The sequence below is a fragment of the Nelumbo lutea genome, chromosome 6 (assembly GCF_056320005.1).
Source record: "Nelumbo lutea isolate HS-2025 chromosome 6, American lotus-T2T, whole genome shotgun sequence".
NCBI classification, from domain to species: domain Eukaryota; kingdom Viridiplantae; phylum Streptophyta; class Magnoliopsida; order Proteales; family Nelumbonaceae; genus Nelumbo; species Nelumbo lutea.
Window position 1 is genome coordinate 5,206,594 of NC_142689.1, and position 26,974 is coordinate 5,233,567.

At 37.2% G+C, this 26,974-nt stretch overlaps 1 protein-coding gene and 1 pseudogene across 1 annotated transcript; both read left to right on the forward strand.

The window, feature by feature from the left end:
- The first annotated feature begins 1,374 nt into the window (after positions 1 to 1,374).
- Positions 1,375 to 9,984, forward strand: LOC148846984 (ABC transporter C family member 8-like). Its single transcript, XM_088948213.1, has 12 exons — positions 1,375 to 1,637; positions 1,914 to 3,862; positions 3,971 to 4,291; positions 5,515 to 5,601; positions 5,723 to 6,343; positions 7,430 to 7,594; positions 7,705 to 7,999; positions 8,084 to 8,298; positions 8,432 to 8,737; positions 8,922 to 8,985; positions 9,092 to 9,331; positions 9,644 to 9,984. The coding sequence occupies exons 1-12, from the start codon at positions 1,613 to 1,615 to the stop codon at positions 9,757 to 9,759; spliced, it is 4,404 nt and encodes a 1,467-aa protein (XP_088804339.1). The 5' UTR covers positions 1,375 to 1,612; the 3' UTR covers positions 9,760 to 9,984.
- An 8,769-nt stretch (positions 9,985 to 18,753) lies between these two features.
- On the forward strand, positions 18,754 to 20,087 carry LOC148846985 (abscisic acid receptor PYL2 pseudogene; annotated as a pseudogene).
- Positions 20,088 to 26,974: the final 6,887 nt, after the last annotated feature.

A 26,974-nucleotide genomic window follows, 5' to 3' on the forward strand; every position in this document is an offset into this window, starting at 1 on the left:
CCGAACGATGAAGGTCCGACGGAGGTCGATGAGTTCTTAAAAATTTTAAAATAAATAAAATATAATAATTACAAAAATATACAATTATTTTGCAAAACTTTTGGCACATCTCTAACATTATATATTTATCATATTAAACAAAAATAAGTATGCCAAAGAACAAATATCAAAGATCTTTATTAATGATGGAAATGAAATACAAAATTTAAAATCAATCTAGAAACAAAATTGTGGATCAAATAGGTTAATCCATGATGTCATAATTATATAATAAAATTTAAAAAATAAGGATACATAAAATTATTAAAAAATATATAAGTTTTGTAGAAACCATTTGGGTACATTAATATTATATATTCATCATATTAAACCAAAATAGGAATTGTTGTCATTAATAATGGAAATAAAATAAAAAACTAAACTAACTAGAAAAGAAAATTGCTTTTCCATCTAAGTGGTGGTCAATGGTCCATGGGGGTGCAACTTGGGCAGGTCTAACTTGAGCCCAAACCGATCTAACCTACAATTTCAGACAGGTTGTGCTTAGATTTTCTATGGTCTTTTTTTTTTTTTTTTTTCTATGTTAGGCCTAGCTTTAGGTAGCGCAAGCCTGACCCAACTATATAGGCTTGATTTGGGGAAGTGCAAGTACAAGATTTATATAAGGCTTTGCACTAAACATAGTTTTGCATATATACATGTATACATACATGTACACATGTTAAATTTTAGTGTGGGATAATTGACCAACTCAAACTCGGCTTGGGCCTGAACATAACCCAAGTGTATCAAATTTCAATCTAGGCTTAGACCCAGCCTAGCGAATGCCTAACCTATACACCTAGCAATTCAACCATTTGGATAAAAATACAAAATTTTACAAAAGTACAAAAAATAATTATAGAAAATTTTGATATATCTTATAAATTTATCATATTAAATAAAGATAAGTATAATAAACCAGAATTATTTTCATAATTAACTATGGAAATGGAACAGAAAATCTTAAGCTGCCCAAAAATGAAATCATTTTTTCTTTTAAGTCAAATGGGTCAAAAAGGTGTCATAATTATTTAATAAAAACTAAAAAATATGGAAATAAAAATTATAAAAAATGTCAAAAAAAATGTGCACATTACTAATATTATATAATTATCAAATTAAACAAAAGATAACTAAAAAATATTTTTATTGATAATGAAAATAAAATGCAAAATTTAAACCCACCGGTACATATACATACATATATATAGTTATTGTCATGTGAAATTGTTGTTACACGTGCATATTTAGAAATTACCAGAGAAACAAAAACAACATGAAGGTTGCATCGACAAATGCCAGCGGATGACAACCAAACCGATGAAAGTGAAAGCAGAAAGCTAAAACATTGGAAAATTTTGAAAAGAAAAGAATTACTTATCAAGGTCAAGGGAAACTAACATAAGTTTTGTGTTTCACATCAGAAATCCTATTTATACCGATTCCATTTACTGCCTTGGAGTAAAACTGGCCAGTAGCAGATGGACTAAGTCCAAATTTTCAAAGGTCCTGCTTATACTGACGTGCTAGTTCAGACTTCAGAGCAAAATAAGCCAGTATTCAATCAGAGATGGTTTCATTAGAGAGATTCCGAGGTGCACATTTGGTTCTCTTTGGATGTTGAAGCTCACTATTGTTTACTCTCTCCTTTTGAATTACTATGTTTATCTGATTCACTGTATTGGGTTCTCGAATCAAATTTTCTTTCCTTTTTGATGAGGTCGTGAACGGTGTTTGCTTTTTGGAAACTTCTCCATTTGACATGTATTGCTATTACAATATGTTCTGTTTCGATATTCTTGTTTCCATGTATTTTTATTGCTTTCCACATATATTGATTAATCCCTGTTGTTGTTTGTATGGATATGCAGGGGAAGACTCTTGGTTTTGTGAGGGAGAAGTTGTGTTAGGATCTTCGTGCATTCAAAGAAGAATAATAGATGTCTTGAATTTGCTATTTTTATTGGGTTTCTCTCTGCTTTTTATTGTAAGTTTTATTAGGAAACGTAATATCAGTGGGCAGAGAAGAAGGGACTGGGTTTTCTTAGCTGTTTCAGTATGTTGTGGTACTATTGGCATTGCATATTTTAGCTTTGGTTTATGGGATTTAGTGGGCAGAAGTCATGAATTTAGGCATTTGAGATGGTTGGTTTACTTTGTGAGGGGGCTGGTTTCGATAGCTTTGACAGTTTCCTTGATTGTTCCATGGACCAAATTGATGCGAATTCTTATTTTAATCTGGTGGGTCTCCTTCCCTTTACTGGCCTCTGCACTGAATGTTCTAATGTTAGTGAACTCACAGAACATTCAAATCCTAGAACTAGTTTCATGGCCTTGCACATTGTTGCTTCTGGTTTGTGCTTTCAAAGTGTTGAGACTGAGAGTTTCTCCAAACACCCATCGCCAGAGTATGTCCGAACCTTTATTGGTCGGAGAAAGTGACAAACACCAAACAGGATTAAGCCAGACTAGTTTCATTAGCCAACTAACATTCTCTTGGCTTCAGCCCTTACTGAGTTTGGGTTACTCAAAACCACTAGTTCTTGATGATATCCCTGCTCTGGTTTCTGATGATGAAGCCCTCTTAGCTTACCAGTCATTTTCTCAAGCATGGGATCATCTCTGCAGAGAGAACACCTCAACAGACACCGGTAACTTGGTTCTCCGATCTTTGGTTAAACTTTATTTCAAAGAAATGCTAATAATAGGATTTTATGCACTCCTTAGGACTGTTGCAGTTGTAGTTGCTCCATTATTAGTCTATTCCTTCCTTCAGTATTCTACCCATGAGGTCAAAACTGTGCATCATGGAATCTTTCTGGTAGGATGCCTAGTTGTGATCAAGTTTGTTGAGTCTTTGTCTCAGAGACATTGGTTCTTTAATGCAAGGAGATATGGAATGAGGATGAGATCAGCATTAATGGCTGCCATATACCAAAAAGAGCTCAGACTTTCTAGTGTAGGTAGGAGCAGACACTCGACAGGGGAGATTGTGAATTACATAGGGGTTGATGCTTATCACATGGGTGAATTCCCATGGTGGTTTCATTCAACATGGACTTATTTTCTTCAGATGATTCTTTCTATGGGTGTACTCTTTGGGATTGTTGGTATAGGAGCTCTTCCTAGTTTGGTCCCCCTTTTCATCTGTGGTCTTCTAAATATTCCCTTTGCGAAGACCATTCAGAATTCTCAGCATCGATTCATGGAGGCGCAAGATGAGCGACTCAGGGCTACTTCTGAGGTCCTAAAAAACATGAAGATCATCAAGTTACAGTCATGGGAGGAAAAGTTCAAGAACTTAATCGAGTCGCTTCGCGATGTAGAACTCAAATGGTTAGGTGAATCTCAAATCATGAAGGCCTATGGCAGTATACTGTACTGGGTGTCTCCTAACTTAATCTCTTCAGTTTTGTTTATGGGGTGCGCCCTTTGGAAAAGTGCCCCTCTGAATGCCATGACTATCTTCACTGTCCTTGCAACACTGAGGAGCTTGTCAGAGCCTGTGAAAATGATTCCTGAGGCTCTTTCTGTGATGATTCATTCCAAGGTCTCACTGGACCGTCTTAATGTGTTTTTAATGGAAACTGAACTCAAGGATGAAGATATGAGGAGGAACCAAACACAGAGTTCAGTGACCAGTGCTAGAATACAGGATGGTTCTTTCAGTTGGGACCCAGACGCAGCTGTTCCAACACTGAGAGGTGTAGATTTGGAAGTAAGAAGGGGACAGAAAATTGCTGTATGCGGGCCAGTTGGAGCTGGGAAGTCCTCTCTCTTGTATGCCATACTTGGAGAAATACCCAAAATCTCAGGATCTGTGAGTAACAAAATGCTCTATTTCTAGAATACTTGTACATGTCCAAACATAACAGAGAAGATTGTTTCTTCTGATTAATAAGCCCTATTTCTGGTTACTTGCTTCTAGGTTGATGTATCTGGGACCATTGCCTATGTCTCTCAAACATCTTGGATTCAAAGTGGGACAGTTCGTGATAATGTGCTCTATGGAAAGCCAATGGACAAGACTAGATATGAGAAGGCCATAAAAGCATGTGCACTGGATAAGGACATCAATAGTTTTGACCATGGTGACCTTACAGAAATTGGTCAAAGAGGACTCAACATGAGTGGGGGACAGAAACAGAGGATTCAACTTGCTAGAGCAGTCTATAATGATGCAGATATTTATCTACTTGATGATCCATTTAGTGCTGTTGATGCACATACAGCAGCCACCCTTTTCAATGTAAGAAACCGAAGGTCCATTTGGTTTGCAGTTGGAATTAGAATTAGAATTGAACTCCATAACATATACATGACTCTAAGGGGGGTTTTCTTCTTTTGAATTTTGAGAGGGAAAGTTGGTCAATGGGATTTTGGTTCCCATTGACCAAGAATCCCATCTCCTAGGGAAAGTTTATTTTTCTGGGTATCACTTACCCATCTCCTAGGTGGGTAAATAACATTCCCACCTAGGGGGAAATTTGCTAATGCTTAAACGGGACAAGAATACTCATTTTAATAATGAATTTTTATGGCTAAAATGGTCATTACCTTATTTACCTAGGAAATAAAAGAACATGAATAAATGCACTTACCCAGGTAAGTGTTTCAAGGAAAAACTCGCTCAGGTAATTGCATTTACCCGGATAAATAATTTACCGAAAGCGAACCAGTGGCCTAAAGGAGAGTTGATGTCTCTAGTAAAGAGAATTAGGGTTCATGACTTTTTTTATGTCACTTGTCTTTTTTTCTCTCTTTTTTTTTTTTTTTTTTTTTGACTGGCTGGAATGAGATTGACCATTCCCATGGGTTTTCGAGATTTTTTTTTTTTAAGTCACTTGTCTTTTTTATTTTGACCGGCTGGAATGAGGTCGGTCATTCCCATGGGGGAGGTTTCGGCCAAGCCAAGCCAAGCCCAGCCTAGACTATAAATTCTGAGTTGGGTGTAGGTTTTGTATTCAGGCCTAATCTGAGCCCCGTTCTGTATCTAACTCACAAGTTTTAGCCGGGCCTGGGCCTAATAGTTAAAGCCCAGTCTAATATATATTATAATATCACACATAGAATATATAAAATAAAAATATATGCATATATGCCATTTAATATAAAATATTAAATGTATGTATGTAATGTTTTTTATTTAAAATACATGACAATACCCCCAACCAGTTGGAATGACAATACCCCCAAACTCCAAGCTCCAATAGGAGAACGCCATTTCACGAAGAATGGAAATCGAAATCCCATTCAGCCCAACCAAATGGGTAGAATGTAGAATGGGCGCCATTCCAATTCTGATTTCAGACCCCCTGTTCCCGCCAGCCAAATCCCAAAATCCAAATGGACCCTGATTTTATTTCTTCAAAAATAGGAAATATCACGTTCACCAGTCACCACCCACGTTTGCATGGGCATGCACATGAGTGCACATTCTTCTGTTACTGTATTTGAATGATGTAATTGCAGGATTGTGTCATGGCTGCACTGGAAAAGAAAACTGTCATTCTAGTGACTCATCAAGTTGAGTTTCTTGCGGATGCTGATCGGATTGTGGTAATGGAGGGCAGAGTTTATTTGAACTCCAAATCATCATCTAGCTTTTCCCTTTATGGAGTCTGTTTGTGGGCTTTCATGTTTCAACAACATGATTTGGTTCCTCTTCCTGCTTTTCCAGGTCATGGAAGGTGGGCAACTCACTCAATCAGGAACCTATGAGGAACTCCTCACAGCTGGGCAAGCATTTCAACAGCTCGTGAAGGCTCACAAGATTGCAATGTCACCGGTGGATCCTGCAAATAGTGGTCATTCGGGTGAATCTGAAAAGGTGGACACAATTCAACTTGATGATTCCTCTGGATCCCATACCAAGAAAGAGAGTGGCGAAGGGAAGATTTCTGCCAAGGGTCTGCCCGGAACCCAGCTAACAGAAGATGAGGAGAAAGAGATTGGAGATGTTGGATGGAAGCAGTTCTTAGATTACATAATTGTCTCAGAAGGATCATTTCTTCTTGGTTTATCTTTGTTTGGCCAGATTGCTTTTACCCTAGTTCAGGCTTCCTCAAACATTTGGTTAGCTATAGCTTCTGGAATTCCTCAAATCAACGATACCATCTTAATTGGAGTTTACGCTGGGATGTCAACCTTCAGCGCCACCTGTGCATATCTGAGGTCCTTTTTCTCAGCCCATCTAGGATTAAAGGCTTCAAAAGCCTTCTTTTCAGGTTTTACAAATTCAGTGTTCAAAGCTCCAATGTTCTTCTTTGACTCAACTCCCATTGGTAGAATTTTAACCCGGGTAAGCTTTCTTTGCTTTGTTTTTTTTATTCTGATCCACATGCCAAACTTCTCAACAGATTACTAGGTGGTTGAGCATATGTAATGTAGGACGTTAATGAATGATAGTTTCTGATGGAAACATATGGCTGTTGCAGACTGTAATGGTTTCTTGAAGGATTAAGAAAGAAAGGGGGGAGAGAGAGAGAGAGAGGGGGGGAGCATATGAATCACTACTAGGGTTCCTAGAATCACTCTAGGGCATGAGAATCACTCATCATACCCAAATAAACTTTCATTGATTCTTCTGTAAAATGTCCATACAGTATTTGTAGGAACTCAAATAGACTGTAGATGACTCAAAAAACATAGAAGCTTACTAAATTACCACTGTGGCACTATCCTAGTCAATTCAAAGAAGAAAAAATAATTCTTAAACTAATTAATGACTCTAAAATTACAAATATGAGTAGACTCCACATGGGATTTTTAAATGACAAAATACCCCTACTATCCAAAAAATACAGAAAGACATAATATTCAGAAAAATTCTTTTTTTTTTTTTTGAGAGAGAGAGAAAGATGAATAAGAAAGGAGAAATGTACATGAGAGCATGCACACTGGAAAAGAACAAAAAAAATGCCCATGCAGAAATCAGGGCAGTAAAGTATTGCTATACAAATCTTCCTTATGAGTCCCAACCACCCAGGGTCTTGGGAGGGATAGACTGTGTAAGGTCCTAACCTTTGGGATTTGTTTCACACAAATGGCATCCCTCAGATTTGAGCCCCCGTTCTCACACTTGTCAGCCCGAGAACTAAAATGCCCTTGTTGTATTTATACAAGTAAAATGCTGATTTCTTATGTAATACCCTTCTAGAGCTTTAAAACTTGCAGCATTTCAGGTTACTGGTTTTGCCACTAATTTTCCTTCCACTAATTAGAATAAGGTTTTAATTGGACTGAGATTAATAACTTGCTTGCTCTTTAAATCTTAAAAATATATATTACTTTGGAAATCTGCACTCCTCTTCTCAGTACTTATGGCAATGTTTATTTGGGCTTCATGGCCACTTAATTGGTTATCCATAGCAATGCCATCTTGTAGGCTTCATCAGATATGAGAGTTTTGGATTTTGACATAGCTTTCTCCATTGCCTTAACACTTTCGTGTGGAATTGACACTCTATCCATCATATGCATCATGGCCTCCATCACATGGCCAGTTCTACTTGTAGCAATTCCAGCCATGTTATCCACACACTACATTCAGGTAGATCTTATTTTCTTTATCTCTACTTCTTAATCTCTGTTTTACTTGCCCTAATCAGTAATCATTTCTTCTTCCATTTTTTTTTCATTTTTCTTTCTTTTTGAATGAAGAGATACTACCTAGCCTCTGCAAGAGAGCTAATAAGAATTAATGGAACAACCAAAGCACCTGTTATGAATTATGCAGCTGAGACATCACTTGGTGTAGTCACAATAAGAGCTTTCGACATGAAAGATAGGTTCTTCCAAAAATACTTAAAGCTCATTGACATAGATGCAAGTCTCTTTTTTCATTGTAATGCTGCTTTGGAGTGGTTAGTGATAAGAGTGGAAGGACTCCAAATTCTGACCTTTATCACCTGTGCCCTTCTCCTTGTTTTTCTCCCTCAAGGAAATGCTTCTCCAGGTATTTTTCATTCCTGAGGGATGCGTAGTAATAATCTATCTAGAATGTTCAATTTTGAATGAAACATTTCTGTGTTGTTTTCAGGATTTGTGGGCCTTTCTCTTTCTTATGCTCTCATACTTACTACAACGCAAGTCGTATTCACTAGATGGTACTGCAACTTAGCCAACTATATTGTTTCTGTTGAAAGAATAAAACAATTCATGCATATACCACCAGAGCCTCCAGCAATTGTGGAGGATAAAAGACCACCTCCCTCATGGCCATCCAGGGGAAGGATAGATTTGCAGGATCTAAAGGTAATGGCAGTTAATCTGATTCATCTTTCAACATATATTTTGTAAATATTATTCATAAAGATTTACCAACCTGTGTTTGGAAAACATGGGTACCAAGAAACCTTGATGATGTCTGAGTATCTGCTGGTTTCAGATAAGATATCGTCCAAATGCGCCACTTGTTCTCAAGGGAATTACTTGCACTTTCAAAGAAGGGACTAGAGTTGGAGTTGTTGGAAGAACTGGAAGTGGCAAGAGTACACTGATTACTGCTTTGTTCCGTTTAGTTGAACCAGAAAGCGGGAGAATTCTTATAGATGGACTAGACATTTGTTCCATTGGTCTGAGGGACCTGAGAATGAAACTCAGCATCATCCCTCAAGAGCCAACTCTTTTCAGGGGTAGCGTTCGGACCAACTTGGATCCTCTAGGCCTCTACACTGACAATGAAATATGGGAGGTGAACCAACTGATTCTGATCTCAAAGCATCTGTTCTTCTGCAGATTTTTATTATTATAATTTTTTTATCTTATATTAGTCAAGTTCAAATGGCTCAAGCGAGTAGTGACAATTGAGTTGAGGTTAAAAGCTTAAAATGCTTTAGTAAAATACACAGAACCTTATGTGGTATTATTTATTGCAGGCTATAGAGAAGTGCCAACTAAAAGCCACCATATCTAGTCTTCCAAAACTTTTGGATTCATCTGGTGAGTTTCGATTTCAGTGGTTAGAAATCAGAAATCCAATCATTTTAATTAATTCCACAGTGCTTCAATTAAAGAACTCATGGTATTTGATCCCTTAATTCTGCAGTGAGTGACGAAGGTGAAAATTGGAGTGCTGGGCAGCGCCAACTTTTCTGCCTTGGACGAGTCCTTCTTAGGAGAAATAGAATCCTTGTTCTAGATGAAGCAACAGCATCCATCGACTCTGCAACTGATGCCATCCTACAGAGAGTAATCAGGCAAGAATTCTCCGGCTGTACAGTGATAACCGTAGCCCACAGAGTTCCCACAGTTACAGATAGTGACATGGTCATGGTCCTCTCTTATGGTACGCTGCTCCCTTGTACACATTTAGACCATCTCATAATTCATAGTCCCTTACAGTTTTGTTGGACTCGGACTGGACTGATCTGTTTGGACCATCAGAAGTTGCCGGTTATGAACTTGATTTTACACATTTAGGAGCCCATAGTCTAACATTGGCCTGTTATGAGGTTGATTTTGCTCATCTTATCCATGTGCCATGGCTAATTGTCTATGTGAAATAAGGTTTTATATTAGACGATTAATATAGATATTGGGTCTTGGATCCTAGTCAATTTTATGCATGCCTATGGCTTACGTTTTGGTGATTTTGCAGGGAAACTCGTGGAGTATGATGAACCTTCAGTTCTCATGCAAGTTAACTCCTCCTTCTCTAAGCTTGTGGCTGAGTACTGGTCCAGCTGCAGGAAGAATTCTATGCAGAGCCTCTAATTACTAATAAAATAAGAAGCTAGAGCTCCGGAGAGAGGCTCTATAACTATAATGCCTTCGGCATTTAAACCCATGAATAATGGCATTGGAATTGGAATTGAGTAGTATACATCGTTTATCCACTTTCTCTTAAAATTGAACATCATGTTCATCCAAAACTCCAAACTTGTATAAACAGAATCAGTATTAAATGTTAAGATCCACAAAGCGAATTTAGTCCTTCAAGCTTTAATGATAAATTATTGAATTTAAAAAAATTCTAAATGAAGAATTCAGAGTTTGATTGAGGTGATGATTAGTGAATTAGTCTTTGTTTTCTTTTTAAATTACTGGTGTAAATGTATGGGAGTGCAAAAAGGTCTGAATGCAAGCTTCTCTCTAAATTCTTCTCTAGTTCTGCTTCATCTTATTTATTTGTGAGAAGCAAAATACTAGGTAAAATGAAATGACCCCCACTTTAAGGCTGTGTTTGGTTTGAAAGAGAAGGCATGGAAAGGAAGGGAAACCTATATCCCTACCTTTTCTTTCAAACCAAATACAGCCTAACTGCAGGAGGATAGAGGTAGGGCGGTTAACTGTATAGAAGGTAACAAGCAATATTATATAGTCTCTATTTTTTATAAGAAAGAATTGAGGTAGGAGAAAGGTAATGCAAATTTTGCATCAACTTTTAGAATAAAAAACTTGTACTGTCAGTGAGAGCAAAAGAGACAAATTGATCTGTATTAGGCAGGAAAGAAAATCTTAATTAGAAACAAACAAAAGAAAAATTGATCTGTATACAAATTTTGCACCTGGTCAAGATTTGTACTACACCCGAAGGTCCCGAACACAGCGTTAAGATAAATAATGGTTGGTAATTCTAGTGGCTGCTAAAAGAATCTTTCTTGTTTTTCTGTGAATTGTCATTTTCAGTGTATAAATAATAACAACATCTATTGCCTCCCCCATGAAATGGAGAGTGGAGAGATGAGACAATGGGGCATGCTTAATTAAAACTGTGTTGAGCGTCAGGGAGGGTGTCATGTGAATCAATTTGTACGGATCAACAAGACATTGGATTGGACCAATGCAGTCCAAAACATTGATTAGATTGGACTGGACTTGATCCGTCCATAATAAATTTATATTGGATTTGATTGGATTAAAGCCAATATCAGGTCCATTGATATAAGATAAGAATATTGATGGCAATGGAACGAATTTTAGATGAAACCAATTTAAATTAAAACAAATTTGAATAGATTGGACAGTTGGGACATTGAATTGGACTGGTTCAAAATAGTCCAAAATATTTATTGAATTGGATTAGACCTGGCCCATTTGTAATGGATTCACATTGGACTGGATCAGATTAGACCAAATCCAGTCCAATCGACACCCCTACATGTATAATCCATCCCCCATACCCATCTGGGTGAAGGTGGGAATCGATCCCAAGTTTCTGCTACAACCAGCTAAAGACGTAATTAGTTGCCACCTTAGTTTATGAACCAGGTTAAGGAGTACTTTTTTTTTTTCGTCCCCCACCCTACTTCAACCAAAGTCTTAAATGCTTGAAATTGAATGCTAGAAAATGAATTTTAAGGAAAGTGGGATCGTTCCCTGCAGATTGTGAGTGAATCACCTGTGGTCCAATATATTCAAAGGATGGCCATGTTGCAGATCAGAACCATTGCCTTGAAAGCTGATACTTCAAATTAAGCTTCACCCTTCTAATTTTCAAGAAAATTCATTCATGTAAATCACCACTCATCTAACAATCTTTATCAGCTACAATAGGTGGCAAGGGTTGTTCTACAATATGAATGTTTTTGTTTTCATTTGCTTTGAGAATTTGCCACATCAACAGAAAAAATAAACAAACAAACAAAAGCATGCATGTTCTTGTTTTTTTTTTTTTTTTTTGTTTTGTTTTAAAAGGCAAAAACAAGTTGGTTTCATTTCAAAAAACAATAATTAATAAGTGTTTTTAAAACCATCAAAACAATGTTTTCTGAAAAAAAAAAAACAAATGTTGTGATGTGGAAATTTTATAGTTTATGGAATATAATATTAAAAAACCAAATAAAAACATGTTCTTTAAACTAGAATTTCAAAAACATGTTTTTAATTAGTTTTGATTTTGAGATCAAAAAACACATATTTAATCAAGAACACGTACTTTATGTGATTTTGTTTTGAGATCTTTTTTTTTCCAAATCAACGGGTTTTATTTATTTATTGAAACATTGCAACAACCAAAAAAAAAAAAACAATTCAGACCGAAAAACACCCTCTTAGAGTTCAGATCAACCACATAATTGTGATCATTATTTAAGATCACATCACCGGGTGATTCATCCACAGTAATCTAACAATGATCCTAATTAACTTGAAGTAATTAGAAGGTATGATATTTCTCTTTCTCTTTCTCTATGGCATTTTGGTTAGGAGCCCAAAGGGCCCCTCACGTAGGAGTAGGTCTCCTTGTCCTAGTTTCATGAGGCAAATTTCAACAGAAAAAGCAGCCAACCATCCACAAAAGGCCCTCCTTTTGGCACCAAACAGCCAATATTAATAAGAGGAAATCACCAATACAAGACAGGTCACAAGACCGAATGTTATATATCTTATATGTATTTCTAGTTTTTTATTATATATTTATTTATAATATATTATAAAAAAAATGAAAAAACAAGAAATCAAGCCAATCGATTTCAATTTAGTTTCAATTACCGATTTTCCAAAAACCAATATTTTAGAAAATAGACCCTTAACCGAATCATGATCACCCCTGTCCTCACACCTCAAGGTGGAAAGACTAGGAGATTTAAGCCTTTAAAGTAATTAGTATCCTTAAAAGCATTTTTTTTGTTATAAAAAAATGTTTTTCAATAACACTTATATTTCTTCCAAAGCTCAATACAAATACAAATAAAATGTGCCTCTACACTTTTATTCATCAATACAAATACAAATGTGACTCCATGTCATACAATATTCATCCCAAAATTTTAGTCTAATTCAAACTTTAGATCTTCTTAAATGCAATGTGGAGTGCAGGACTGATGTAATGGGGTAAAGGCATTACTGGATGGAGGGCTCTCCATCCAATATAAATATATAACGGTTTCTCCAGGTCTAAATCACCTACAGTTCTAAGTTCTAAGACTAAAAATAGGCCAACCACAATCTATCCAGTATAATGGTTTCTGGGTCGAAATCACCTACAGTTCTACGCCCAACGCTAGGCCAACCACAAGGTCCACAACATACCATGTAAGCTGTGTACAAGTGTGGCCCAATATCAAGCTGACGTGACATATCATGATTAATCCACTACCTTCATGGAGTCTGTATTGTATATGTGATGGATTGGTGAGATCTCTTAGCTAAATGATGCTTAGTTGCTTACAAATTAAAAATTAACCATTCCAAGAAAAAAGAAAAGATGCTTAGCAATTAGTCTCTCTCTTATATATATTCTCTCTTTGTGATGTCTAGTATGTGTATTATTATTATTATTATTATTATTATTATTATTATTATTATTATTATTACAATAACACATATTAGAATTAAACATTTTAGGGCATAAATAAAATGACCCAATCGATCACCCAATGATTTATCTGATAATCCTAGAAATGGTAGTTACTCACCATCAAGTAGTTGCCATGTTAAGGAAAAGATGAGGCCCTCCTCAGATGATTAGGACCCATAAATTTATAAGGGTAAATTGCTGAAACTTCTCTTGAAGTTTGGTAGTTGTAACCATTTCTCTTAAAATTTTTATAAAATTGTAAGTAGACTCCCTGGATTAGAATCCTCTAACAGGAGATGCAAAAATGTTCAAAATACCCCTGGAGTTGTTATTGGGGCTGGTTTTTCTAAAAATAAAATAAAATAAATAAATAAAACACAAATTTTATGAACACCAAAAAGGAGAGTTTAAAGTTGCAGATTTGCCTACAAGCAAGGTTCAAAGTATCATTACATAGGCCAATACGTATCATTTCGGGACCCTTCCGATATGCCCCTACAGTAGGTGTATTGGGGGTCTGACCGGTTCAGGGGATGGAGTGGTCCTAGACAGGCTGCCCTGAACCAGTTTTGAAAAAAAAATAAAAATAAAAAAACAAGTATCAAAATGCCCGATACGCCCTATCAGCGTATCGATATTTTGAACCTTGACCACAAGTGATTGATATGAAGGGCAAATTTGAAAAATAAACAATTGATAGGAAGAAAAATTTAGAAAATAAAAATTATGGCAAAAGTAACTACATGGGTATTTGGGACATTTTTGTGTCTCTTGGAAGAAGATTCTAACAGAGAGGGTCTAATTGCAGCTGTTAAAAAGTTTAAGTGAGATGATTGCAATTACCAAACTTTAAGGAAGATTTTGACAATAATTAAAAACTTCAAGAAAGATTTTAGCAATTTACCCGATTTATAAACAATAAGTGGCATTTCTTTTGAATGGGAGATACATTTATAAACAGCAAGTTAGACTTATTTATTTAAGGGTTTTGAATTTTGGCCCCTGAAATCATGAAAAGCTAAATTGGGAAGTGATTTCTCCAAGTTTCAGTTTGGGCTACGTACTTGAATTGTTGTTTTAAGCTAGTAACAAAATAACAGCCTAATTCGCTTCTTTAGCATTGCATTAAAAATTTCATCAAACTTCAAGATTTAGTTTCAATTTTGTCAATGAAGAGATAAGATGAAAGCAGTAGAAAAAATTAAGGAAATGGAATAGATTTTTGAACAAAACAATAAAAAATTAATAACATTTTCCCAAATTTTGAAATTTACTTCAAATTTTATTCATTGAAATTTCAATTTCTAGCCAGGTCGAAATAGGCATAGGGAAAGAAAAAATCCATGGGTGTGAGTAGCAAGTCACATCTCTCTTTTCCGTGAGGGGATGCCGTGCAAACAAAAACTCTGCACACCCTTTGAAAGTAGAACATCTAATCGCACATTAAGAACATTTCTCTATGAATTTGACATATATAGACTCTGCACACGCTTTGAAAATAGGAGCATCCAATCGCACATTAAGAACATCTATCTATGAATTTCACGTATATAAAAACTCTGCACACAGTTTGAAAGCAGGAGCATCTAATCGCATATTGAGAACATCTCTCTATGAATTTTACGTATATAAATGAGAGGTATTACTGATGTATGACCAGAAGCCATGCTCCCCTTCTGCTTTTGCTTGCCACTATTGCATCGATCAATGAATGGTGTTCTCTGCCAAAAAAACCTTTTCCCTCTCTCACTATCATGCTCCCCTTTTGTTATTAAAGCATATTTGTTCCAAAGGCCACATTTGGAAATGATGTAAATAAGTGTGAATATAAATATATAGAGTGTAAAAGGCTTCATATAAATTGTAAAGTTGGGTTAGTTTGCACTAACAATCTTCTTACCAAACAGACTTTTTTAGTTGTAATGGATGCAAACATGAATTTCAATAAAGCATATGCTTGCTTTTATCAAAAGCCTGATTGAATGCAATTTTACTTATTTTTTTCTGGATGTATTTTTATATCTTATTATCAATGTAAATATGCATTGATCTGTCATTTGTTAATGCATAAATGTAATGTTGTCGGCAAAAGTAAACCGGCAAAATGCAAATTTATCTTAAACCGGGATTACACTCCATTGCAACATTTCCAAACGCAGCCTTATGAAGTAAATGATTGACCCCACAATTTTCAAAATGACAAAACTAACTCTGAGATCATTTTAAGTGGACGAAATAAAGTAAAGGAATCCCAGGTCATTTTCTAAAATGTAAAGGTGGGGTGGGGAAGTGAAAATGAAAGACAAAAGGGATTCTTATCTTCTGTTTTGTTATTTGTTAATTAATATTTAAATGGTCCAGAACGATTTGTGGCTAAAAATAATATGATTCAACGAGCGCGCTCTCATTCAGTGAACCACATGAGCTCTCTATCGTATCAGTCACTCATTGGCTTGAGTAATCAAACAACTAATGGATGACGAACAGGTAAGATGCATCTGAGCGAGAGCAGACCCATTGGAGCAGCGAACTCCAGAATCATGCAAGAGTCTCTTTTTGGTTTTTTCTTTCCCTTTTTCGATTCCATCACTGAAACAGTGAAAGGATGATGATGCTCCATGGACTCTTTTTTCTTGGTTTTCGTACTCGATCCGAGAGAGGGTGCAATCTTGTGTTGCAAATTTGTAGCAGGGAACAGCTCGAACAGCTCTATCTCGTACGTGGTTGTGGATAGAAGACACAATTGGTGTCAGTGAAGGTTCGTCCTTCACATCACCAACTACTGAAAAGCAGAAATAGTTCAATTTTATCTCTAAATTATGGACTTATGGAGGGAGGGGGAGGAGGGGAATTTGCAATTGTGCAAAGAAAAGGAAGATTAGTCACGCGGCTGTGTTTGTTAGGCTTCTCACGTGATCCACGAATCTACAGCTTGCCTTTTAAAATTTCAAGGATGGAGACAACACAAGCCTTTGCTTAGGTTGCTTTGTCTTCATTCTACATTTACTCTCTCCTCCATCACCTTACTCTACTCTGGTTGGGCAAGGAAATTGTTAGACTTTCAATGGAACCAAATTCTACTCTGGTTCAATGTAGTTGAAATTCTTCAAATTAGGCAACCTGACTTACAACCCTAGGTCCATCAGATCAGGTGAGATCAGAAATTACATCCGGTGCATGGATTATTAAGACACGGCAGAATAATGTATAGCTTCTCTGCCATATACCACATATATCCCACCCTATGAATATCAAATTTACTACCAATAGGGTTGTTGTTTAGCCATGGCATTGAAACTAATTTTAATATTGGCTTGACCAATTCAAGCAATAAGCCTACCACACTGGTACTTCAGATGGAATTTTAGGGTTAGGTAAGATAGGAGGGGAACTAATGATTAAAATTTTGTGACTCCCCTCCGCCCTCAAAAATTTACTTGTCATTTTTATTGATTCCTCCACCTTAGAAATTTTTATGAGTTTGTATGTTCGGGAAAGTGACAAGTGTAGGAATTTATTACAATTCAATAGGGGGTACTATAGCATAGATGGGATTTGAAACAATACATTCAAAAAATAATAATAATAAATTTTGAAGGAGAGCAAATCATAAATGTTACTATATCTATACTACTATTAAAAGTGTGAGCGAGCTTATGTAACTCTTTTTTTGCCTAAAATATACCTATTTTTGAATTTAGTTCCTTTTTAATTGTAAGGATAGAAAACAAAAATTTGAATTACTACTTTTCACTCCATTCAACTCCTTCTCATTAAGTCTTATATTTAAGATATCAACCATTAATTCCAATTTTCTCTTATTAAATCTTGTATTTAAGATATTTTTCTCACTAATAAGTTTTATTTATTATACTTACATCCAATAGTTTTGACAATACAAAACTCATATTTATTTAAAACTGACCCAAAAATGAAACCATTATTCAATTCAGGTGGTAGATAATTTATCCAACCATCCTAATCAAATGGTCAACCCATAAGAGAAAAACACATACAAAAAAAATGCATACATTTTGTTGAAAAATGTTTTATAACATCTCTAATATTATATAATTTTTATATTAAACAAAAATAGATATAATAAATAAGGATTATTTGTATACACATACATATTTGCTAGCACTGATTCGAGAGTGGAGGTGTGAGATTGGCACGCAGAAATGCTAACTGATATGCCTCGTACGCACCCTTCATTGTCCCCACCATTCCTAACATGCACACTACAGATTTGGCATATAGCACCTTCCCCTCAATATAGGGGCAAAGCCACATTATAGAATAATATATAAAATCATTGCCTAACCAAAGAGCTATTGCTTTTTATTGGAGTTAATTATACATTGCAACTTACTTGTTTTTTTTTTTTTTTTAACACAAATTATAGCCCCAGGTAGTTTATAATGGGCTTGACCTCAGTAAGCACATAATAATATTAAGTCTCTTATTAACATGAATTGATAGACATAAAGAGAAATAATTGAGATGAAGTCCACTGTCTCTTTATATTGTATTAATATAATTCAGACTGTCGATGGATCGGATATTGGTCCAATCCAATCCAATCTGGTCTAGTATGAATCCATTACAGATGGATTGACTAGGTTCAATTTAATCCAATAAATATTTTAGATCATTTTGGACTGGTCTAGTTCAATGTCTAGACCATTCAATTTGTTGGAATTGATTTTAATTTGGATAGGGTCCAATCCAAATATGATCCTTTGACACCCATACTCTTATCTGATGTCAATAGGCCAGATATTGGTTCAATCTGATCAACCTAGACAATATAAATCCATCTATTACAAATAGATCAGGTTCAATCCAATCCAATAAATATTTTAGACCATTTTGGACTGGTCCAGTTCAATGTCTACACCATTCAACTTGTTGGAATTGATTTTAATTTGGATAGGGTCCAACCCAAATCTGATCCTTTGACACCCATACTCTTATCTTATGTCAATAGACCAGATATTGATTCAATCTGACCCACCTAGACAATATAAATTCATCTATTACAAATAGACCATGTCCAATCCAATTCAATTGATACTTTGGACCATTATATTATATCTTATTGATTTTAATATATCATATTCAAATCAATTCAATTTGATTTTAATTTGTGACTTATCCAATCTAATATACCTTATTGATCCTTCCAATCCATTCAACCCAAACCATTTGTCACCATATTTTGGATGAAAGGTTTAGAACAGCGGGATCCAAAACTCCAAATCTCTTCTATCCACAACAAACACTAAAGCCACACATCGGGATTGTCATTCACGGGGAGATGTTCCCGATGTGTGGCTGCAGTGGCTTGTGGGTGGCAGATGCGGATTTGGAAGCCTGTGATATGAGATAAAGTTGGTCAATCTTAAGATGGAAGGACATGGTCGTCATCCTCTTGCCTTGAAACCTAACCCTACTTGATTGCTTAGACCCCATTGCATTCATTATCCCTAATTTATTTTTTTGATTACACCTTTCTGTAAAGCAGACAAACATCGCACTGAGATTTCGGTTATAAATTTAGAAAACGAAGGCATCTCGATCAGTCACTAAAGCCGGCCAGAACCAAAAACAAAATCAAGCTTTAGTTTGTGAATAAATCCCCCCGCGCGCGCCCTCCCTCCTCTCACAGTGTTCATCACAAGACAAAAGCACCATCGTCTCTCATAACACAGACAGAAGCAACAACCAAGACGAAGAGAGAGAAGTAGGAGGTAGCTAGGCAGCGTTGATGGAGGCAAACCGACAGAACAAACCAAACGGTCTCACCCTAGAAGAATTTGCAGAGCTGGTGTCCCACATTCGCACATATCACACGTTTGAGAGTTCATCTAGGACATGCACATCCTTGATAACACAACGGGTCGATGCTCCCCTGGGCATAGTCTGGCCTCTGGTGCGAAGCTTCAGCAACCCTCAGAGGTACAAGCACTTCGTCAAGAGTTGTAAAATGAGTAGTGGTGATGGAGGTGTCGGGAGTATAAGAGAAGTCACTGTTATCTCTGGCCTTCCGGCTTCAACAAGCACAGAAAGGCTAGAGATTTTGGACGAAGAGAAGCATATCCTGAGCTTCTGTGTCCTAGGAGGCGAGCATAGGCTCCATAACTATCGGTCCGTCACTTCGGTGAACGAGTTCAGCAAGGAAGGCAAGGTTTACACGATTGTCTTGGAGTCGTATATTGTGGACATACCCGAGGGAAACACCGATGAGGATACCAAGATGTTCGTCAACACTGTTGTGAGGTTGAACTTGCAGAAGCTTGCTGATGTTGCCATGGCTTCTCTGCAGGAACATGTTGGCCCTAGAGAGATAGATGATGGCCAGACGACAATGACAACAACCGACCACAACCATGATGATATATACTGCAACTAGTAGTACTGATGGGCTGATATATGGCTTTGTTTTTGTGTTCCATCTTCAATTCTCTGCAGCTAGCAACGCTTACTGGTTATTGTTTTACAAGGGGAAAAACAACGTAGTAGGGATTAATTTGCCAGCTCCATATATTGATTGGGCTTGGCCGTATACTCGGCTTTGGTGGGTGGGGTTTGTTATGAGCCATAATCATCAAAGCAGTCTTGAATTCCATTAATTAGAACGATCAAAACCAATGCTGTAACACAACTTAATATCATGTGTATTCTCAATGGGGGAGGGGGGCTTAAGCTTCATCCATTAATATTGGGGGAAAGAAATTAATTAATGGTTGAAATTCCATCTTATCATCCATCCATTAATGGATATGCACACTCAATTTGTCTCTTATGCATAGGTTTAGTAAACAACCCACATTTCCCTCTCTCTCTCTCTAGATCTCTCTCATATAGTCATATGTTATGTTTGAACTTTTAACGGGCAAATTAATAGCTTCCTGATGATGATATGTATGTGAGCATGCGCATTTCCCACATATACGCTATCTGTGCATGTTGCCTTGTCAAATATCTCACACTGGCTATTTTCTTTTTGAATTAATGTTGTCTTCTTTCCTCTCGTGTTTCCTTCAAGGAGTGATGAGAGATCTGTGAGGCTTAATTACATTGAATTCAGTTCATACTTCAAAGAAAGTCTATTATGAACATGAGTTAGGCAGGGAGAGATTAAAAGGCAGTCAACTAATAAAAGGGTTGATGGTAGGTGACCGATTTTGTGTACCAGGCCCTCCTTTTTGTGCCTTCAATTGTCAAACCCTTATCAGAACGGCAAGAACAAAGATAAGAAAACCTTGAGAGACATGTGAGCAACATTTCAGACTTGTGACCAACAAGCTTCATCTAAATTTCTCTCACTGTACTCAATGATTCAATCTGTGAGGTCAGACTTGACTCTCAGGCACCAAGAAGCAATCGGGGCTGGTGATTGATCACCTTCTCATTGTCTTGTTATCTCTGTTACTTCTGATCCAGTTTGCTAACAACTACAAACCCATTAATGCAATTCCAATCACATCTCAACTCTCAAGTGTAATGTATTCCCCATGTACAATGGAATCCACAATTAATAAACATAAGCTCTTAGAAGGAAATAGATCCCTCTCTCGATCACTTGTTCTGCCATGTTAGCTAGCTTCTCTGCCATAGGGTTAGAGGGACATGAATTCATCTGAAATATGTCTGTCTGGCAGCATCTGAGCATGAGTTTCTGTCTCTCGGTATGGATCCATAAGGACCATAACTCCACCCTTTATGAATTTTGACTGAAGAAGGTTATGAAATTGCAACAGTAGTACTACAGGTAATTACTACTACCTTTATGTGTGGGTTGAGATACTAAGATACCGCTACCTTGTTTCAATATTCAACATTGCATCTGCAGTCTCTCCAGCATAAAGGTCATTCAAAGATTTTCTCTGGTCTTCAACTTGGTAACACTAAATTTTGCTGGGATAAATTGCATATAGGTACCCTATACTTTGGGGTACTCTAGAGCCTGAACTTTCAAATGTGTCATTTTAGTACCTCAATTTCTAAAACTAGACATCCAAGTCTGCCTTTGATGAGGGGTAAAATTATGAAAATGTTTATGTACCTCAACTTTCAAAATGTCTTCCCCAAGCAAACGCCAAGAGATGGACCCGATGACTGTAAAATTTTCAACTGGTTTACATTTGAAGTTCAAAGGTAGAAGAAGACAAACAGTGAAAAAAAAGAGAATCAGAATATGGGCCTTTCCATAATTTTGCCCTTCTCCATGGTGAAAGTTTAGCGAAATTGAACTTAGATTTATATTTCTGAAAGTTAAGGTACTAAGGTGGTACATTTGAAAATTCTTGTTCTAGACTACCCCCCAAAGTACTGGATATATACCTTACAGTCTGTAAGGGTGTCAATGGACCGCTTTTGGATTGGACCTCATTCAGTCCAAAATCATTTTGGACAGACCAACCAGACATATTGGATTGGACCAATCCGGTCTAAAATATTTATTAGATTGGATTGGACCTAGTCCGTCTGTAATAAATCTACATTGGATTGGGTTGGATTAAACCAATATCTGATCTATTGATATAAGATGAGAATATAAGTGTCAATGGACGGGGTTTGTGTTGAAGCCAATCTAAATCAAAACAAATTTGAATAGATTGGATGGCACAAACATTGAATTGGACTGATCCAAAATGCATGGTCCAAAATACTCATTGGATTGGATTGGACCTGGTCCATTTATAATGGACTCACATTGGACCGGAACTGCTTTGGGTACCAGTTTTTTTGTCCAATTCGAACAGATGGCCCATTTCAATTTAAAAAAATAAAAAAATTTAAAAATTAATTAAAATTATAAAAATGGCCAAATAACAATCCATTATTCGAATTAAACAGATAATAATTCGATCACTTGGATCCATGGATTGCTAACCAAAATCAACGGATTTTGGCCAAGGACTGGATTAATTAAGGGTAAAATAGAACTGGTTGCCTAGTGATCCAACTGTCCAGGTCAACAAGGGCAGTACAAAAACACTGCCCCATATGGACGTGTTGATGGCTAGTGATCCGGGTTAGCTTAACCGGGTTCTCAAAGGCCTAAACGGCCGGTGGTGTGAATTAACTTGGAGATTAATTCCGAGTATGATGAAAGGAAAAGATGAGCTAAGGTTGTCAAGTTTAGCTAGGCCTCGGTAGCCAATAAATGTATTCACTGCTAATGCTAACATATGTACATTTAATGGGGACAGGTTGAGAGAAGCTATGGAGATCCATTACCAATAGTCGTAGACAAGGCTCAATGGCTCATAGGTGGGGTGGCTGGTGAACAGAGCTCTACCTCTACATGTTTGGTTCATCATCACCCAGACAAGTTGCAGCCTAGGATCAAAGTCTTCACTCTCCAGTCTCCATCATGGAGCAACAGAAAGTTCTTTAAGTTATAACGTACGACTTGAAAATTGAATGGTTCGTATTATGATTATCAGTTGGAAGCGTTTATTCACACAGCGAGGCGTGGGACTGTTCATGGACAAGTAATGGGAACAGATTTTTCAAGTGTCTCCAACCAATTGGCCCCTTCTTTTTTAAAAACGATTTAAGCAATCACAATTTAATAATGTATATGACATTAAACAGAAAAGAATGACAAACAGAATTCTTGTGGCCGACCCTTGTAGTTAATTTGTATACAACTGATCGTAGCTCCGTTGGTAGGATCTCTGTCTTGTTGTAGGAGAGACTGAGATCAAATCCATACAAACCCCATATGTACAGAACACTGGTATATTATTCATTCGTGATTGGTTAATAGCTCATTATACACAGCTTGTTAGAGCAGAAAATGCAGTCTTTGTTCACCCACCGTATGAATACAATATGATGTACAATGCAGTGTTTTGACCTCAGTATGGATATTATTCAAACATGTTATGCGCACAAAATTAATTTTTAAATGCAAAGTGTTTGTTGCATGTGATTGGTTTGGTTCTAACTTAGGCCGGCCTATGTGTAGACTGGATATTCTTGATATGGATTTGACTAGTAATTGGTTTGATTATTTCCTACATCAACTGGACCATCCGGAGTCCGGAGTGCTTTTCTGTAATGCGGCAGGTGTATAAAACACCTGATACTGATAGAGTGGTGTTTGATCATTCTGCTAGCCTTTCTCACCTCAATCTGTTTTGTGGCTGCTTACGCCCAGAGTCCAGTGGTCGAATGGAATAACCATGTTAGGGGTGATGATTGCAGCCCGGACTAGAAATTTCAGGCTTGTGCCTGGGTTTTGTGTTCAGATTGGGTTTGGGTTCGGTTCGGGCTCGGGTTCACACCAGGTCTATAAATTTTAAAATCGGGTTTGGGCTTAATACTTCAAGCTCGATTTAGGCCCGACCCGGCCCATATATATTTAAATTTACTCATTTTGTGTGTAATGTATACATGTTATTTTATATTATATTACATATTTTATATATAAATATTATAACATGACATGTATAATTTATATTATATGTAATATTTTATATTATATAATGTATAAAATAATTTTATGTGCATGTTATGTCATTTAATATAAAATATTATAGATATATAATGTTTTATATATCAATGACGTTGGTTCGGAATCAGGCCTGATCCGGCTTGGCCAGGCCAGTATAGACATGGGCTAAGGCTTATATTTCAGGCCCAGAACCCGAGGCCAGGCTGGGCCTGGGCCTAAGCTATAGCCCTTATCATAAGTGCAAAGTCCAGCCCGAGCCCGGCCCATGATCACCCCTAAACCATGTCTCTCTCATGCCCATGTACTTTGATAGTTTTGTTTCAATGCGGATTTTTACTTTCAAGTCCACACAAATGGGTCCAGTGAGACCTTGAACCCAGCTTTCATACTCACACTAAACTGCAGTCACACATCTCACAATATTGCAATTGCAAGATGGTGATGTATGGCTGCAATTCAAGGCAGATAGGGTGTTGGTAGAGAGTTGTGAGCAGAAAATCAGGTGAGGTGAGGTGAGTTGTCTGTTAGGCTATGTTTGGCTTGAAGGAAAAAGTAGAGAAAACAAGGGAAAATTAAGAAAATCTATATAAGGTTTGTAAAAGTTTTTATACCTTTTTTTTTTTTTTCCTTTGCCTATTTTTTTCCTTCAAACCAAAATACGGCCGTAATGTTTGATGGTGCATACACTTCCAGGAAAGGTGGCATAGGCGATGGGAAATTCATCATAGCAAGAGTCGTTACCTGTTCTCCCTCTACAATAAGTCAATAAATGAAGCTGGAAGTTCAAGCATGTTTGGAAGGCCTGCATCTTTCCATTGAATTGGAGTTGGATGCTGAAAGACTGTTTTTCTACCACAAAGGTGTCCTGTAGGTAATTTTATTCAAACAAATTAAAATCCTGTTTGGTTCAAACAAATCAAAGGTGTCATGACCTGGTACGCTCCTACGGGGTTGTATTGGGTCAGACTACGGTTCAGAGGGTAGCCGGGGTTTAAACCGATCCTCTAAACTGTTTTTAAAAAATAAATAAATCATAAAAAAGATATGAGATACAGGCCAATACACCCTATGTCAATACTTTGAACCTTGTATAGATTATACCAAAGTGATTTCTAGAAGGAACGTCAAAGACCCCTGTACTATGGGGTCTGTGACAAAGACCCCCTTGTATTATGACTGTGAGACAAAGACCCCCTTCAGTTAGTTTTCCATTAAAGTGGTTGCAATATTTCTTAATCTCCATACTACCCTCATATTAAACACAATTGAAAGAAAAATACTGTTCATCTTCCCCAACCGATTTCTCTTCTTCCCCTTTCTCTCCTCATTCATTAACGCCCAGGCTGCTTTCAACAAGATCAGCCAAGTGGAATACTTCTACAATTGCTTCACAGAAACCGTTTGTTTCCTCAGCACAAGTCTCTCTTTGGACTCTGAGCATCTCTCTGTTCTTTTCTCGGCCCAGTGCAGTCGTAGAACCTTCTCCTATTGTCTCCGGCGCATTGAAGGGCTTAAGCCAGTGTTTCCTCGATTTCAGAATTGGAATCCCACCTCAGAGCCTCCTCCTTGTGGTGGATACAAGCAGCGATCTCGTCAGGGTCAAGTGCTCTGCTTGCTGGACGTACACGGGCGTAGGTACCCGATCGAAGGGGAGGAAAGAGGGGCGTAACTACACGTAGAACCAGAAGCCTCAATGTCTTCTGGGGATCAAGAGATTGTCCAGCGTCGCCTGCTCCAGTTGCGACTTCATCTTCTTCTCCAAAGCAGCTCTACAATCGTCTGAGGCGTTTAAACAGGATTAGCACCAACATAGCTGCAGCTCAGACCATCCCATGCGTAACCCACTGGAGCACATGGATCTCTTTGCAAAATTTTCTTCACATTGTATGTGTGCTTGATGTTCGTGATCGCAATTCACAAAACACAAAAACATATAACCATTATATTGTTCAACATTTAAGCCTGACAATGAGAAAGAATATAGAGAAACATCCTGTTGTTAGTTTATGATCGGGTCATCAACAGAGTAGACACAGTCCTCACTCCTAACCCAATAAGGAAACACACAAACCAGTCCTAACTCATGGATCGGATATTGGTCCAACCCAACTCGATCTAATATGAGTATATTACAGATGGATCAGGACTAATCCAATCGTATGAATATTTCGGTCTAATACTAAACGCTTCAGACATTTGTCGAGCTGCTTTGGAGAGGAAGATAGCTTTGAGGCTTCTGGTTCTACGGGTACCTACGCCCCCCTCTCCTCCCCTTAGATCGGGTACCTACGCCCATGCACGTCCAACAAGCAGAGCACTTGACCCAGACAAGATCGCCGCCTGTATCCGCCACAAAGGCTTTGAGGTGGGTTTCCGATCCTGAAATCGACGAAATACTAGCCGGATCCCTTCGATGCGCCGGAGACAATGGAAGTCTTGAAGGTTCTACGGCTGCGCTGGGCTGAGAGATGCTCAGAGTCCAGAGACAGAGCTTGTGATCATAGTTTCAAGTATTCCACTTAGCTGCTGTTGTTGAAAGCAGGCTGGACGTTAATGAAAGAGGAGAGAAAGGGGAAGGGGAAGAAGAGAAATCGAGATCGTGGGATCGGGGAATATAAACAGTATTTTTCTTCCAATTGTCCTTATTTATTACAAGAATAATATAAGAATTAAAAAATATTACTAACGGAAGAGAATCTTTATCTCACGGTCATAACGCAAGCGGATCTTTATCACAGAACGAAAAGGGGAGTACTTGTCACAAACCCCATGGTAAGGGGGTCTTTATAATTTGCCCTAAACTTTAATTAATGTTAGCAGAAACATTAAATTCATTACATACGTAGCTAATATTTATATTGTTATTTACAACCAATAGGCGAGCCAAAGAGTTTGTTTACGGTTTATTGTGCAGCTATTTTGTCCTGTGTCACATTTACATATAATAAACAATATTAAGCAACTTAATATCATATTTCGTGCCCAGAACATTTTTTCAGAAAATGGTCTAAGCGTCTGTTTGGAACCGTTGCTCTTTTTTCAGAAAATGGTGCCTAGAGCCATATAAGAAAAAATGGTGTTTCAAAAAACAGTTCTGTTTGGAATCGTTTTTTCATAGAAAACAGTGTTCTAAGTCACACCTTGTAAATCAAGAAGGCATAGTTTGGAGTAACATCAAATTTGACATTTCCTGAGTTGCAACTCATTGTTGCCAA